Raw genomic sequence first — 16,344 nt, 5'->3', positions numbered from 1 at the left:
TCGGCTTGAGGAGATGGTTCTTGTGAGTCCTCTTGGCCTTCAACACGGTTTAGGTCCTCGCCTTGACCTCCATTGTCGTTGAAAGAGGCAACCTTGTCATGAGATCCGGATGGCTCGGGGGTATAGGGAATATCATTGTCCATGAAGATTATCCCCGAACCACTCGGAGAAGATCTTGAAGCTTGACCTTGGTCACTTGATGTTGGGTGTTGAGGTAGACGATCTTGCGGTGTATGTTGTACTTGAGCTTGTTGAGGTGAACTTGGAGTTGTTGTAGAGGTTGGCTTGCATTTGTTAGATCAACGGAATAAGCTTGGCCTTGTGGTGTAGATGGCTCCACTTGGGTGGAACTTGGTCCTTCCCCGGTACTCATAGAAGGTAGCGTTTGAGGTAGGTGAATGCCAACACCCATCCTTCCTATGGTATCCGGGGGAATTGCATCTCCTTTCTCACAAGAAGCACTTCGCTCCTCCAAAGATCTATCATCTTCATCGAACGTCACATCACAAGATTCTACAACACGTCCACTTGACTTGTTGAAGACTCTATAGCCGTGAGAATCCGTAGCATAGCCAACGAAAATTCCTTCTTGAGCTCTTGAATCAAACTTGGATAGGCGCGTGTCCTTGACAAGTATGTAGCATTTGCATCCGAAGACCTTGAAGTATGACACATTAGGCTTGTTGCCGGTGAGGATCTCATATGGTGTCTTCTCAAGACCTTTGCGAAGGTAGAGGCGATTAGTAGCATGGCAAGCGGTAGAGATAGCTTCCGCCCAAAAATTGTAGTTGGACTTGTATTCCATCATCATGGTTCGAGCGGCTTCGATCAAGGTTCGATTCTTCCTTTCGGCGACCCCATTTTGTTGGGGAGTATATGGCGTGGAGTATTGGTGTTCGATTCCTTCCTCGCCGAGGAAGTCATCCAATGTGTAGTTCTTGAACTCCGTTCCATTGTCGCTCCTTATTGCGAGAATCTTGTTGTCGTACTTGCGTTGAACTTGGTTGACAAACTCCATCATGGTCCGTTGAGTCTCACTCTTGTACTTGAAGAAGAATACCCAACAATAGCGTGAATAGTCATCAACGATGACGAGGCAATACTTCTTTCCTCCAAGACTTTCATGAGAAGGTGGACCAAAGAGATCAACATGTAGGAGCTCCAAGCATCTTGTGGTAGAGATGATAGTCTTGGCCTTGTGAGGAGCTCCATGCATTTTTCCTTGTACGCAAGCCCTACAAACACGATCCTTGCAAAAAGAGACATCTTCTTTTAGTCCGAGTATGTGGCCACCCTTGTGGAGACTTTGCAAAGTCCTCATGTTGACATGGGCTAGTCGGCGATGCCATAACCAACCCTTGTCACCTTTGGCGAATAAGCAAAGAGCGGAAGATGTTGTCTTTCCGGAGAAATCGACAACATACAAACCGTTCTCTACATATCCAACAAAAGCTACATTGAGTGTCTTGCTCCACAAGAGGACCACCATATGTTCATCAAAGAAAGTGCATAATCCCATACGAGCAATTTGATGAACAGAGAGTAAGTTGTAACCAAGGGTCTCGACAAGGAGGACATTCACAAGTGAGATGTCGGGTGTTACCACCACCTTGCCAAGACCCAATACCTTAGAGCACGTGTTGTCGCCATATGAAACGGTAGAGAGAGAAGGCACGAGGTCGACAACAATATCCTTGCTTCCGGTCATATGACTTGTGGCTCCACTATCAACCACCCATTTAGCGCCACCGGAAGCATAGTCCTACAAGGAATCAAGTCTTGGATTTAGGTACCCATTTTTCAATGGGTCCTAGCATGTTAGTAACAAGGGGTTTGGGAACCCAAATAGTCTAATCAACATTGTCCTTTTGAAGACCAATAAAGCGAGCACGAATATGTCCATAGTAATCAACAAAAAGAACATGAGAAGGGTTGTTAGAGCCGGCGAAACCCGCCGAGGCGGAGTTGGGTACTCCATCCCTTCTTGAGCTAGCATTGCTCCCTTCACGGTTGGTCTCCATGTTCTTCTTGTTCATCTTCTTCTTGGTCCTCCTCTTCCTCTTTCTCTTTGGCTTGGTAGCCACTCCTCCTTCATTGCACGAGCCCTCTTTGGCTCCATCTTTAGCTTCACTGACTCCTTCCAAGTACTTGGCTCGAACTTGGAGTCTATCAACCTTGTCCTTCAAGCGATTGACTTCATCTTCATGCTCCGGGTGTGGATGGCAAATATCAAACACTTGGACCTCCTTTGCCTTGTTCACCTGGAAGTGTTCCATCAAAGCTTCTTCTTGGAGAGCATTCAACTTCATGAGCAAGCGCTTGTCATTTTCCATCTTGGCAATGTCGCTCTCATGAGTGCAACATGCATGGTCCTTGCTCAAAGGAAAGTACTCCTTCAATGTTTCTTCTTGCATGGAGTTGGTCTCCATGAGCTTGGCTTCCCTTCTCTTCAAGGCGGCTATTTGCTCCTCATGATCACAACACGTATCCTTCTCCTTGCTCATGTGGAGACACTCCACCAATGACTCTTCTTGCTTGCTACTCAAACTCAATAGCTTGGCCTTGGTGATCTCAAGAGCAGCAATTTTTTCTTCATGGTTGCAACATGAGGTCTTCTCTTTGAACAAGTGGTAGTACTCATCCAAGGCTTCTTCTTGAAGAGCATTGACTTCCAAGAGGAGAGCATTGTGCCTCCTCAAGGAAGTAACTTGATCCACAAGCTCATCATGGGAAGAATCAGGGTCTTCATCGTCTTTTGCTTTGTTGGCTTCCTCGAGCGAGAGCATCTTCTTTTTGAGGCCACCAACCAACTCAAGAGCATGGTCTCGATCCTTGGTGAGACGTGAAACAATAGCTTCATTCTTGTCTTCAAGCACAATGACACTAGCTTCAAGAGACATGCGAAGATTCCTTTCATCATCAAGCTCCTCCTTGAGATTGGCAAGCTCAAAGGCCGTTTCCCTTTCCAACTTCTCCCTCTTCTCGATAAGGTATTGTGCCGCACCAAGTTGGGCTAAGAGAGCCCCAACATGAATCTTGGTGTCCCCCTTCATGTTAGTGAGAAAAGAATCCAAGGAATCCAAACCCATAATCTCACGTTTAACGGTGAGACTAGTGGCATCATCAATATATGAGGCATTAGTCAAAGATGATGGTTTGGAAAGGGATTTTACCTCCATGGATACCTTTGCCATGAGACACCGTGCATTGTTGGCGACGAGGTTCTCATTTGGAGAGTCGAAGAGGGAGGTAGAGGGAGTGGAAATGGCGATGGCGGCCACTCCCTCTCCTTCCTTGTTAGAGCGCTTGTCCTCATGCTCCCAATCTTCATCGGAGGTGTACTCTTCACGGATGATGAAGGCTCTAGGCTTCTTGTTGGAGGAGACCTTGTCGTCATCGGACCTTGGGGAGAACTTGGAGAATCCTTTGGAGAGTGGCTTGTACCTATCCTTTGTGATAAGCTTTCCACCATGATCTTCTCTTCTCTCGAACATACAATCCGCGACAAAATGATTCTTGTCACCGCAATTGTAGCATGTTCTTCCCCTTGTCCCTTCTCTTGGGCTCTTGGAGGGTCTTCTTGGAGAATCACGTGATCTTCTTGGTCTTGTGTTTCGGGACATGTTTCCATCCCAAAACTTCTTGGCAGCGAGAGCCATGTGCTCATGATAGTTGAGCTTGAGATCATCCGAACCCCACTCAACGGGATCCTCATCACTTTCACTAGCTTCATGCACCTTCATCTTCAATGCAAGATTGGGCTTGCGGAAGTTGTGGGCGCGAGCAACAAGATCCTCCGCATTCTTCTTGGAGATGTCCAAAGCGATGACTTCGCTAAGGACTTCATCGGATGTCATAGCACGGCAGGAGGCGTTTTGGCGGATGGCCGTCAACTTCACTTCCTCATAAGGGAGGAGAGCGTTGTAGAACTTGCGCTTGATCCAATGGTCATCCACGAACGTTGCTCCAAGATCTTGCATTTGTACGGCAAGAGCGATGAGGCGCCGATACATCTCTTCGGGGGTCTCTCCTTCAATCATGACAAAATTGTCGGCCATGTTGTTCACTTCATCAAACCGAGAGCTTTGGATGCTTGCATTGCCGAGGAAGAGCTTCTCAAGTTTGTCTCATGCTTCCTTGGCGGTCTTGAGCGAGCGGATATGAGCGCGGTCCTTGAGGGAGATGGCCATATGAATCATGTTGATGGTGGTGGCGTTGAGTTGGTCATCCACCACATCTCTTCTTGTCATCTTCTTGGGATCTCGTGGTGAACAGCCCTCCTCAATGATACGCCAAAGCTCGATAGAAGCGCTGCGCACATGTGAACGCATTAAGAATTGCCAATTCTCAAAGTTGTTTGACTCGAGTAACGGTGGTGAACCGTGCGACAAGATATGCGGCATCGGTATCGAAACATTGATGGTGTAATCATTTGGTGGTGGCACCGCATGATAACTCCCTTGACGTTCCTCAACCGGTGTGTCATCATCCTTCCCTTTTGTTGAAGTGCCGGTATCCCCAAGCCCTTCCTTTTGTGTATCTTTTGTCGCTTCCGCGACAAAATCAACAAGAGGAAGGGTGTTAGCTTTTGGTGGCGGATCCTCGACACTTGCTTTTGGTGGAGGGTTTGGTTTTTGTACCACCAACTCCATCATCATCGCCTTCATTTGGGCAACGATGGATGACTCCAATTTCTTGAGGTCATCCAATGTAGCCGTCGTGGAATCGATGGGCGATGATGGAGCGGGTGGTACAAGGGAAGGTGACCCATTCTTGTCCGCCTCTTGTTCGTCCATTTCTTAGGCGGTAAAGCCCGAGCAACAAAACCTTGCTCTGATACCACTTGAATGGATCGTAGCGAACAAGAGGGGGGGGGGGGTGAATGGCGCTACGACAAGTTTTAGTCTTTTTCAAGTTTTATGCAACGGAAGGTAAAGGTGTGACTTTTAGCAATGGGGGTGATCCTAAAATGAATATCGGACGAATGCAACAAGTAAAGGAATCAACAAGATAACGAGAGCAAGGAGCGAGACAACCGGGGGGCGCGAGGCGAGTCGAGGTTTGTTTCCCGCAGTTCCTTCCACTAAAGGAAGTACGTCTGCGTTGAGGAGGTGCTAGTCTCACACAAGAGACTAGGCGGCCACACCACGGAGGAAGGCCTCACCCTCTTCCTCGAGGGAGCTCCACGAAGGTGCTCTCCCTCTTCCACTAAGGCACCGGTCGAGGCGGTGATTCCTTCACAAGGTTGGGGCGAGCTCCACACACAAGGATGCTCCCAACACCCTATGGATCTAGTACATCACCAAGCTAGACTCCATAGCTGCACACATCCAATGCTCCACCATAGGAACCCATCACCAATGCTCCACCATAGGAACTCTTCCAATGCTCCACCAAAGGAACTCTTCTCCAAGATCCACCAAAGGAACCCTACCAATGCTCCACCAAAGGAACTCTTCTCCAAGATCCACCAAAGGAACCCTACCACCAAGATCCACTAAGGAATAGCTAGTATTTGTGAAATCTCTCTTGGTAGAACTATAGATCGGGGTCTCCTCCACCTATCCTCAAAGTTTGGCCAAGATTGGTTGGAGGGGGAAGGAGATCCTCAAGGATTAAGCTCAGCAACAATGGAGGAGAGAGAAGGGGAAGAGATAAAATCGTGTTGGGGAAGAAGGGGCCCTTAAATAGGCTCCTTCAAATCCAATCGTTATGTCCAGATTTGGCCTAAGCGGTACTACCGCTTTGGGGTAAGCGGTACTACCGCTCTGAGTTCAAATTCGATCCAGATATGGTCAAAGGACGCAGAGCGGTACTACCGCCCGAGGTACCGCTCGAGGTACCGCAATAGGGTCCAGACCTTACTGGATCCAGAGCGGTACCAGGGCGGTACCGGACGATACGGCAAGTAACTCGGTTACGGTACGTACGCGGTACCTTGTGTGGTACTACCGCTAGTGAGCGGTACTACCGCTCCAGTGCTGCGGGGGTACACGCAGCGTGTTTACGGACGACGAATCAGCGCAGACTCGAGCGGTGCAAATGCGGTACCTATAGGGGTAGCGGTACTACCGCTACAGGTACCGGTAGTACCGGCCTGGCTAAATCTGGTTTTCTTCCCTTTTTCTCTCCAACTTTGTTACCTCGCTAAACACACACAAAACCAGAAAACCTATCAACTACGCTTCAGTCTTCCGATCTTGACGCGTCCGGCGAGGTCACCGTGTACTTGCAAATCTAACAATGATACTCAAGGCACACGGTGAGATTACTCAAGAGTTGTCATCAAACACACAAAACTTGGGGTATGAATTTTGCTCTTACAACGGCAACAATTTCACATCCAAAGAATTCAAAGCTTATTGCGCGGAGGTAGGCATCAAACTACACTTTACATCAGTTGCGCACCCGCAAACCAATGGTCAAGTCGAGAAAGCAAACAGTATCATCTGCAATGGCATCAAGAAACGTCTGCTAACACCATTGGAAAAAGCTCGACACACATGGCCAGAGGAGTTGCCCAGTGTTCTATGGAGCATTCGAACAACACCAAATACAACGACACAGGAAACACCGTTTTTTCTGATCCATGGAGCTGAGGCAGTGCTATCGATAGAAATAGAACATAATTCTCCGAGAGTGGCAGAATACGACGAAGAAACGTCAAGAAAGGCATTGGAGGACGATGTCGATGCGCTCGACGAAACTCGAGACGAAGTACTATCAAGAGTCACTAAGTACCAGCAATATCTGAAAAACTACCACAGTCGACGTTTGCGACCAAGATCTTTCCAAGTAGGCGATCTAGTTCTTCGGCTTACACAAAATAGCCACGAGAAACTTGAGTCACCATGGATTGGTCCTTACATCGTCACAGAAGTAATTGAAGGAGGAGCATATGGAATAAAGGACAAGAAGATGGGAGTTGCAGAGCCAAACCCCTGGAACGTGGCGCAACTTAGGCGTTTTTACGCCTGAACTCGAAATATAGTCTCCTCTGTAAACATACAATGTACTGAAACGCCCGCGAGTTTTCAGAAGCACTCTTTTCCTTTCAGGGCACCGAGTGGGGCTGAAAGGTTTTTAATGAGGCGGGCTCGCGGTGCTGCAATATAATAAAGATATTGATGATATACATCTTTTTCGCGAGCTTTTGATCAAATACAAGTTTTTGATCAAATGCTCGGGGGCTACTTTAGAATGAAGGAAATTTCGAGTATGACAAGAAAGAAAAGGCGAGAGTCTATGGTCCAATGCAAGCATTTGTCCATAGCCTCGGGGGCTACTCCCATCGGGAGCGCTGGTCGCGCACCCGAGAGAAATAAAAAGATGAGAATATAGCGAAAAGAGCCGTGAGAATGTTGAGCCTACAACCAAGTACAAGTCCTTGGTTGTAGCCTCGGGGGCTACTCCCATCGGGAACGCTGTTCGCGTATCCCGATGATATTATAAAAAAAAGTATGATGAACATATTTCGAGTTATATAAATAACTCTTCATATACTCCCATCGGGAAGGCAAGATAAGTCATCCGTTGACTCGATAAAATGTGCTATTCCAACAGCTGAAAAAGCACTCGACAATATATTCTCAGAGCGCCTCAGTTGCGAATAATCTGTGAATGCCGCAAAACTCTGCGAAGGTAAGTCCCCGGATCCGTCCTGAGCGGCGTGGCACCGTCTCTCACGTCGGTTTGCTACTTTTTTCCGTATCAACAGATACGAAGAAAAATCCTAACGGACGCGTTAGGTAGCCGATAAAACATGACTGGAACTCGACATATGGTAAGACCTTAAGCGGCACATGTCGAGTTACGCCAGTATCCCGAGATCATGTCCAGGGACGTGATCTTGAAGTAGGTTTTTGTGGATTGCCACTAGAGCAGTTAACTAGTACCTGATCCGTTAGATGAACTAGCCTCAATTACCGTTATCCCTGTACAATATATGACTGTTTATTTAAAGAAATATGATAACTCGAAGAAATTATATGATGATTATAAAGTTGGAGATTTTCCCTGATTCTTCGGTTCAAGCAAAATCTCGAGGGCTACTGACATAGGCATCCCCAATGGGCCTGCCGAAGATAGTACCCGGGGTTTACTGAAGGTCCACAGGACGAAGAACACGAAGTTCGGAAGCCCAATTAGTTTTAAGGAAAGATAGAGTTGTATTAGGAAACATAGAGATTTGTAATTTTACGGGTTGGACTCAGAGAGTCTCCCGGAATCTGTAATCTTGTGTAACACGGTACCCTCGGCTCCGCCTCCTATATAAGGGGGAGTCGAGGGACAAAGAGACGATCGAATTCATTGTCAACATAACCCTCATTTCTTAATCGTCGAGTACTTTTCGGCTGAAACCCTCAAGATCTACTTGCCATCTACTTCCAACTAAACCCTAGTCTACAACCCGTAGGCATCGATAAGTTAATCCCTTGTCACGTGCCGCTAAGCTCGCCCCCTCCCCCGTCTTCCCCCGAGACCCCGTCGACGCCTCCTCTTGTCCGTGGACTCCGGCCTGCCTCCCGCCGCTCGTCCGTGGACGCCCTCGAGATCCAGATCGAGCTGGCATGGAGCTTGCGAGGCTCACATCGCCGCACACATGTGAAGGTTGAGCCGACCCTCTGCTGCGCTGCCGTTGCAACCTGCCGGTCCCGAGCTCCGCAGCCACCTCGTGGATGCTGGCCTGCGCCGCCACTTTCTCGATGTTGTGCTGCGCTGCCGCTGCCACGGATGAGCTCCGCCTCTCCCTCACCGCTTCTCCGCCTCTCCTTCATCACGCCTCCCCCACGCCATGGACGAGCTCCGCCGCCGCCTCGTCGACGCTGGCCTGCGCCGCCGCCTTCCCGAATCCGAGCTGTGCCGCCGCCTCGACGCCGTCCTGCGCCGCCGCCACGGCCAGGCGATGATGAAGAATCGCTAGCAAGCTCCATGGCGTGGAGCTGAGCTAGGGCCCGATTGACTTTTTTTCTTTTTTATTAAGGTTCTTTTTGTAAAAAATTGGAGGTGGGCAGTGCCCCGGTGAGAAGTCATTCCAAACACACTCTCTATTCAGCCTGTTTCAATGCCTACGACATAACAAACATACACCAAAATCTCAGCCCAGCTAGTCTGAGGTGGGCAATGCTCCGATGGGAAAGTGATTCCCAGGTGACCCGACCTACCAAACACACCCTCAGTAGTTTGGGATGGACTTAATCTCCCCATCCATGTGGATGAAGGGCATTCTCCTTCTATGATGAATTGTCCATGGCATATCAGGGGTAAAGCCGTATGAACGGGAGATGTCTAATGGGAATATGTATGGACAAAAGGGTGGGTATGCAGGGTCGCGGAGAAGGCAGTGATTGGCTTGGTTCTTATAGTGGGCCTCATACCAAGGAAGTGTGGACGGGAAGGTACGCTCGTTTGGCAACAAGGACAAGTTCTTTGATGGGAAAAGTAACACACCTCTGCAGAGTGTAACAAATTGTGGCCTGTCACTCCCTGTTCCGGGAACGGAACTACAAACACGGCAGGAAAGGAACTCTGTGAAGTTCTGGTCAACCTGTGAAGACTTGCGGGTATAATTTTCAGATTAAAATAGACCTTTTGAAGAAATGTTTGGGAAACATGCATTGATCTGAGATCTTCTGATCAATGGTCATAGCTAGTGCATCAAACACCTTTTCTTTTGAACTTGCTGAGTACCCATGTACTCACTTTCCTTCTAAACCCTTGCTAGACTGTGAGACCGAAGAGGAGGCCTGCACCGGAGCACCTGAAGGCGAACATGACTTGGTCTACGAGGAGCCAGACTTGTCTGGAGGTGTCGAAGGAGTGGACTATGGGATAGTCTACGTCACCAAAGAAGTGGAGGCGGAGGAGTAGTGTCATGTAGTAGTAGACATAGTTAAGCCGAGAAGCGTAGTGGCTTACTTAAATAAGTTGTTGAGCTCTCATGATGTCTATCTTAGTAGATGTGAGTTGTAATAATACCTTGAACAAGTTTAAGTCTTATAGGTGTTCTCATCGGACCTGTGAGAATACCGAGTTGTTGAGAACTTATGGTTTGTAATTATAATAATGTTCTATTTAAGACCTGCAATGTTTCTGTTGTACCACTCTGAGTGATGTGATATTTGTGAAGAAGCCCCTTCATATACTACAAAATGCAGTGGTATGCTGGGTTACCGCAGGCTGAAAGGCACTCTGCTGCAAGTAGAAACAAGGGGAAATAAGATCTCCTTGGTGCAAACCTCGAGAGGGTTGAAACTCTTCCAAGGGATACCATTGAACATAACTGAAAATGAGACGGATGAATTTTCGCGAAAAAAGAAGTTGGACACACCAAATACAAGGCATGCACAAGCTCATAGTAGAAACAGTGTTAGATGAACGGGCCGTGGGCTCTGCAGCCCAAGCCCAGCAGGACTCGAAGAGCTTGACCCATGATATCCCAGGGCTGGGCAACCCCCGCCCGCATAAAGCCACTGCCAAAGTAGGTACGCTCCCCATCTCACACTCGCCCACTCCCCCGAAATTTTGAATTCCCCCTCTTCCCCAGCCCCGCTCCGCCCCAAAAATCCCACCACGCCTCGCCGCCGGACGGCAGAGATTCCGAAATCTCCCCGCCAGCCGCCACCGCCGCCCCGCCCGCCATGTCGTCGCGGGCGGACAAGGAGAAGGCGGTGAACGTCCAGGTGCTCCTCCGCTGCAGGTAACGCCCGCCCGCCCGCCGGCACCGCGCGCCGCCCTCCCCTCCCCAGATCCGCGGCCCTAACCGCTTCCTTCCCTCACCCGCAGGCCGTTCAGCGACGACGAGCTCAGGAGCAACGCGCCGCAGGTGGTCACCTGCAACGACTACCAGCGGGAGGTCGCCGTCACGCAGACCATCGCCTCAAAGCAGATCGACAGGGTCTTCACCTTCGACAAGGTTCGGATTCGGATGCTGCTGCTTCTTTCCGTAGTATGCTTTTAGAGGTCGCTGCCGGTGGTTAAGTGGTGGCAGCTCGGCCGTATCTGCCCCCTAGGGTTAGTTGGTTCCGACCAGTGTGCGCATCTGAACGAGCTGCGGGGTCGCGTGGTGCTAAAAATAGCTAGGCACTGACCGCTGTTGCTTGTGGGAGTAGCTGAGAACTTGCACTCCATTCCACGGTTGCTTGCCCAGTGCCGAGGTCTGACATAAAACCCCATTTCTATCTGCAGGTTTTCGGGCCAACAGCTAGGCAGAGGGACCTGTACGATCAAGCAATCATTCCCATCGTGAACGAGGTGTTGGAAGGGTTCAACTGCACCATCTTCGCCTACGGCCAGACGGGCACGGGGAAGACTTACACCATGGAAGGAGAGTGCCGGAGAGCCAAGGCAAGCACATCTTCTGCTGCTGTCTTGCACACCGCTTACGTGTCCAGGTTGGGGTTATTCACCTGTTTGGTATCGTGTGTTGAAATGCTTGCAGAGTGGACCGGACGGGCAGTTACCTCCAGATGCTGGGGTCATCCCTCGAGCTGTCAAGCAGATATTTGATACGCTAGAGAGGCAGAACACCGAGTACAGCGTCAAGGTCACGTTTTTGGAGCTGTACAACGAGGAGATCACAGATCTTCTTGCGCCAGAGGAGATATCCAAGGTTGCTCTGGAAGAACGGCAGAAGAAAGCGTTGCCTCTTATGGAGGACGGGAAAGGCGGGGTGCTGGTGAGAGGCTTGGAGGAGGAAATAGTCACTAACTGTAATGAAATATTCTCTCTTCTGGAAAGAGGATCTGCCAAGCGCCGCACGGCAGAGACTCTTTTGAACAAGCAATCGAGGTTTAACTTCACACCTTTTCTTCTGTTGATCTCTAGCCCGTATGCAAGTAAACTTAAAAGTGCTTAACTTTTCACTTGTAATGTTTCAGTCGTTCACACTCACTTTTCTCAATCACAATTCATATAAAAGAGGCAACCCCTGAAGGAGAAGAATTGATAAAATGTGGCAAGTTAAATCTGGTCGATCTGGCTGGGTCCGAGAACATCTCTCGTTCTGGAGCTAGGGAGGTACATCATACAGTAAAATTGAATTGGATGTTACTATGTCATTCAGTATAGAATCTTATGGTAAAGCTTAGACATTTTCGTTTGATTGTAGGGCCGAGCGAGAGAGGCTGGTGAAATAAACAAAAGTTTGCTTACCTTAGGCCGTGTCATTACAGCGTTGGTTGAGCACCTTGGCCATGTTCCATACAGGTAAGCATCAGTTCTTCAAGGATGCTTGAACGCAGTAATTAGGCTTTCCAACCTTGACTGCGAAACTATTTGCCTTTCAGAGATAGTAAACTCACAAGGTTGCTTCGTGATTCACTGGGAGGGAGAACAAAGACTTGCATTATTGCTACTGTTTCGCCTTCTGTACATTGTCTTGAGGAGACATTGAGTACATTGGATTACGCACACCGGGCAAAGAGCATAAAAAACAGACCTGAGGTAAATTGGCATCATTTTGTCCCATTCTGAGAATGAATGTTTCATGAGCTAATCGAAAAAGATTTGAACTCTACAAACTCAATTTTGGGCATGCCCGCACCATTTAATTTTACTTGACTATATGTGATCAATTACTGGCATTGTCTATTGCAGGTTAACCAAAAAATGATGAAATCAACGTTAATCAAAGATCTATATGGAGAAATAGACCGACTTAAAGCAGGTATCTAGTGAACCCACATACCATTCTATGTAAGTCAGATGATTGATGAATGACCTCACAAATATCAACTCATTCACAGAGGTCTATGCTGCACGCGAAAAGGTTGGGGTATATATTCCAAAGGACAGATACCAGGCTGAGGAGAATGAGAGGAAGGTATCATTGACAAGATCTCTCAAATCTATTTCAATTGTAGCAGGCATATTCCTTTTCCATTCCCGAAAATCAAAGTTATTTTTTAACAAGCTTTAATGAGATCTGTATCCATATGTTAAAAGTTGTTTTTCTTTGACCATTTTTATCTTTTTATCTGCAACAATTTCATTGTATCATTCACCTGATTAACTTTTCCTGTATCTCTTTGAAGGGCATGGCTGATCAAATTGAGCAGATGACTGTCTCTTTGGAAACAAATCAAAAGGTTCGGAAAGTACCCAGTTTGCTTGAGAATAGCATGTCTCTTATATGTGTTTTTGTTTAAATCAATGCTTTACTTTGGTTTCAGCAAATCAGTGACCTGCAAGAAAAGTACGACTCCGAGCTCCACCATTCTGCTGATTTGAGAAAAAAGCTCGAAGCCACGGAGGTCAATTATATTTTCCTGGCCATTTATGATCATTTTATGTTTTTTATGCTGTAAGATTAATATCTTTTACCACAGAAATGCCTGGACCATACAAGCAACCTACTTTCAACGACAAAAGAGGACCTGAAACATGCCCATTATAATCTGAAGGAGAAAGAGTTCATTATCTCTGAGCAGAAAAAAGCAGGTTTGATTTTATATCTCACAATACATTCTTGCAAAATACCTTTTGGTAGTTCTAACTATATTTTAATGCATTGTTACAGAAAATGCTTTAACACATCAAGCCTGTGTTCTAAGATCAGAACTGGAAAAGTCTAGCCGTGATAATGCTTCGTTGCATACAAAAATAGCCAGAGGAGATAAACTTAGTGCTGCAAATAGGTCGGTGGTGAACTCGTTTCAAGCCGACCTTGCTTCAAAGTTGGATATTCTATCCAGTACACTCACTGCATCAATAGATCAACAAAACAAACACCTAAAAGCTGTGGAAGACCTATGCCAATCCTGTGTTGATTCCCATGACACGGTATGTATTATTGTGTAAAATAATCGTCTGGTCTCTGGCTCAATGTTCCATGTCATTTATCCTTTTGGTTTAACATTTCAAGGCTACCTCGGAGATAAAGAAGAAGGTTTTAGCTTCAAAGTCATTGTATATGTCGCATATGGAAGCTTTTCAAAATATCGTGCTCCTACACAAAGCAAACACAGATTCCACGTTGGAGGATGTATCATCTCTTTCTGCAGCAAGCTGTTGCAGTCTTGACCAGGCATGTGATTTGTCTGCGTTTTAACAAACTCAAATTCCTTTATCTTTTTGCCTTTACGTACACATGTTTCTTCTATCAGTCTCATGGGAATATTTTGCTGACAGCTTCTAGCTTGTGTCGAGGGAGAGGCATTGAAGATATTTACAGATATCCAGAATTTATTAGCCGACCATCGAAGTGAACTGGCGCACTTCACTAAGGAATTACGAGATGTCAGTTACTTGGTCTAACTGTTTACATATTTTTAGTACATATTGGCTATGCTAAGCTCCAAATTGAACTTTGCTCTTGTTGCCAAACAGAGTTTCTGCATCAGCTTGGATAGGACGAAGGACATGTCCAGCTTCATTCTTGGGCTCTTTGAAAAGTACGTGGAGGAAACTTCCAAGTTGCAGAATCACACAAATCACACCCATGAAGCACAGGTCAAAAGCCTTGAAGAATTTCAGAAGGCTTATGAGGTGATTCATCCCCCTTTCTGTTCAGCACTTGTTGTCAGAATTATGTTGGCGTATTTAATGCATACCATCACTTTGTGCAGGAGCAATCAAAATCCGAGGAACAAAGGCTTCTGGCGGATATCACCAGTTTGGTGTCTAAACACATCGTTCGACAAAGAGAGCTGGTTAGTGTCTAGTAGCATGCTACCGTATAGGCATTTTTTTGATCATGACCTGTCAATAGCACTAGGGAAATCATGATGCACCTGACGTATGTTTCCTGCAGGTGGATGTTAGATTAAACTCTCTTGGTGATGCTGCTCGTGGAAACAAGACATTTTTGGATGAACACACGTCTGCTATGGAGGGTGTCACCAAGGATGCCAAGAGAAAGTGGGAGATGTTCGCAGAGCAAGCGGAGAATGACTGCAAAGTTGGCTCCAGCTTCTCTTCGGCTAAGCATTGCCGCATGGAAACAATTATGCAGGAGTGGTATGCTTGAACCGTTACATGAAATCTTTCAGTATTTGCGAATATTTTTAATCTGATTGGATTTCTCTAACTAAGATATGTATTGGACTTGTCCAGCGCATGCACAGTTGACTCTGCTGCCCAACAATGGAAGAAATCCCATGCAGCAGTTAACGATTTGTGCACAAAACAAGTGGCTGAAGTTGAAGCACTTGTCAGGCAAGCATATGCGTTCTCTTTACCTTGCCAGGCCTGTTTTGCTCTCCGGTTTCACTGTGTATATAAAATATAAGTCAACTTGCTTACTCTTCATGTTGGGTTGATCAATTTTTGGTGCCAATTTGGCGTTCTAGTGCGATCAGCTAAAAACAGCACACCTTTGAATATCTGAGGAACATGCTGTGTTTTAATCCTAATATTACCTATATCTTGGAGTCTAATTAGCTTCCGACTGGATATTTCAGGGGCGCAATCGAAAACAACAAGCAACACGAGGAGGAGATTGCATCATCACGCGCCTTGGCTGAAGAGCAAGCATCAAACAGTAGCAAAGAGATACTCCAAGACATTGACAGTAATTTCTAAGCGCTTGATCTGATTGCTCATTCACTGCCACGGAGTTCAGTTCCCTGTCTAATCTTGACTTGCTCATGTCCCTTTGCTTCAGATCTACTGGACCAGGCACGGGATTCATCGTCGAAAGTGGTGTCGACGGTGGAAGCACATCTGGTAGAGATAGAGCATCTGCAGGAGAACCACTCCGGCCAGGCTGCAGGCGTGAACTCACATGCCGAGAAGGCTTTCCAAAGCAGCTACAGGGTAAGATCAAATTCCTGTGAAGAGCTATTTTGTTATCTTCACCCCCATGCCCCAAGTCCAGTGCGCATTGTCGTTAACTTGTCTGAACTCTCCTAACAACGGTGTCTTTTGCAGGACTACGAGCCGACTGGCGAAACTCCCATGCGATCTGAGCCAGAAGTGCCGAGCAAAGGCGCGATAGAGTCGCTGCGAGCGATGCCGATCGAGTCCCTGATGGATGAGTTCCGCGAGAACCACCCCTATGAATCGAACAAGGAGCCCAAGCCGTCGCTCATCCCTCGCTCGCCGCTTGCGACGATCAACTGAGACGATGGAAGAATATACGCTTCTGTGTGCAGTGTAATCTTATTATTGTTATTAGGACATCAAATGTCTGGCTTTGATGTCCTTGTTGTGCTAGGGTTCAGTGGGCTGCGAGCTATCTTAGCTTCACCCATCTATCTTTCCCTTTCCTGTTAGTTGAATGTATCATTTTGTAGTGTGAATGTTGTGGAGCAACAAATATTCTTGTGAAACAATTCTATGAGGAAACATCGCAGTGTAACTGGGATTTTGCATTGCATTTTATTTCATTGTTTGGAAACGGGA

At 47.1% G+C, this 16,344-nt stretch overlaps 1 protein-coding gene across 1 annotated transcript; it reads left to right on the top strand.

Moving 5' to 3' along the window:
• Positions 1-10,489: 10,489 nt before the first annotated feature.
• LOC127315889 (kinesin-like protein KIN-5C) lies at positions 10,490-16,323 on the top strand. Its single transcript, XM_051346331.2, has 22 exons — positions 10,490-10,699; positions 10,786-10,915; positions 11,188-11,346; positions 11,441-11,790; positions 11,880-12,018; positions 12,110-12,207; positions 12,288-12,444; positions 12,598-12,667; positions 12,747-12,823; positions 13,035-13,088; positions 13,173-13,253; positions 13,329-13,440; positions 13,520-13,782; positions 13,865-14,026; positions 14,131-14,238; positions 14,329-14,487; positions 14,568-14,651; positions 14,753-14,958; positions 15,055-15,156; positions 15,402-15,511; positions 15,605-15,756; positions 15,871-16,323. The coding sequence occupies exons 1-22, from the start codon at positions 10,641-10,643 to the stop codon at positions 16,060-16,062; spliced, it is 3,024 nt and encodes a 1,007-aa protein (XP_051202291.1). The 5' UTR covers positions 10,490-10,640; the 3' UTR covers positions 16,063-16,323.
• Positions 16,324-16,344: the final 21 nt, after the last annotated feature.

The sequence above is a fragment of the Lolium perenne genome, chromosome 7 (assembly GCF_019359855.2).
Source record: "Lolium perenne isolate Kyuss_39 chromosome 7, Kyuss_2.0, whole genome shotgun sequence".
Taxonomy (NCBI): Eukaryota; Viridiplantae; Streptophyta; class Magnoliopsida; order Poales; family Poaceae; genus Lolium; species Lolium perenne.
The sequence above is the reverse complement of the archived record's forward strand: the minus strand, read 5'-3'. Positions and strand labels throughout refer to the sequence as shown.

Excerpts from the sequence above, each read along its gene's own strand:
- LOC127315889 (XM_051346331.2), top strand. The coding sequence starts at position 10,641 with ATGTCGTCGCGGGCGGACAAGGAGAAGGCGGTGAACGTCCAGGTGCTC. Across the intron at positions 14,652-14,752 it reads TCGTTCGACAAAGAGAGCTG|GTGGATGTTAGATTAAACTC; the intron begins GTTAGTGTCTAG and ends TGTTTCCTGCAG. Across the intron at positions 14,959-15,054 it reads GAAACAATTATGCAGGAGTG|CGCATGCACAGTTGACTCTG; the intron begins GTATGCTTGAAC and ends GGACTTGTCCAG.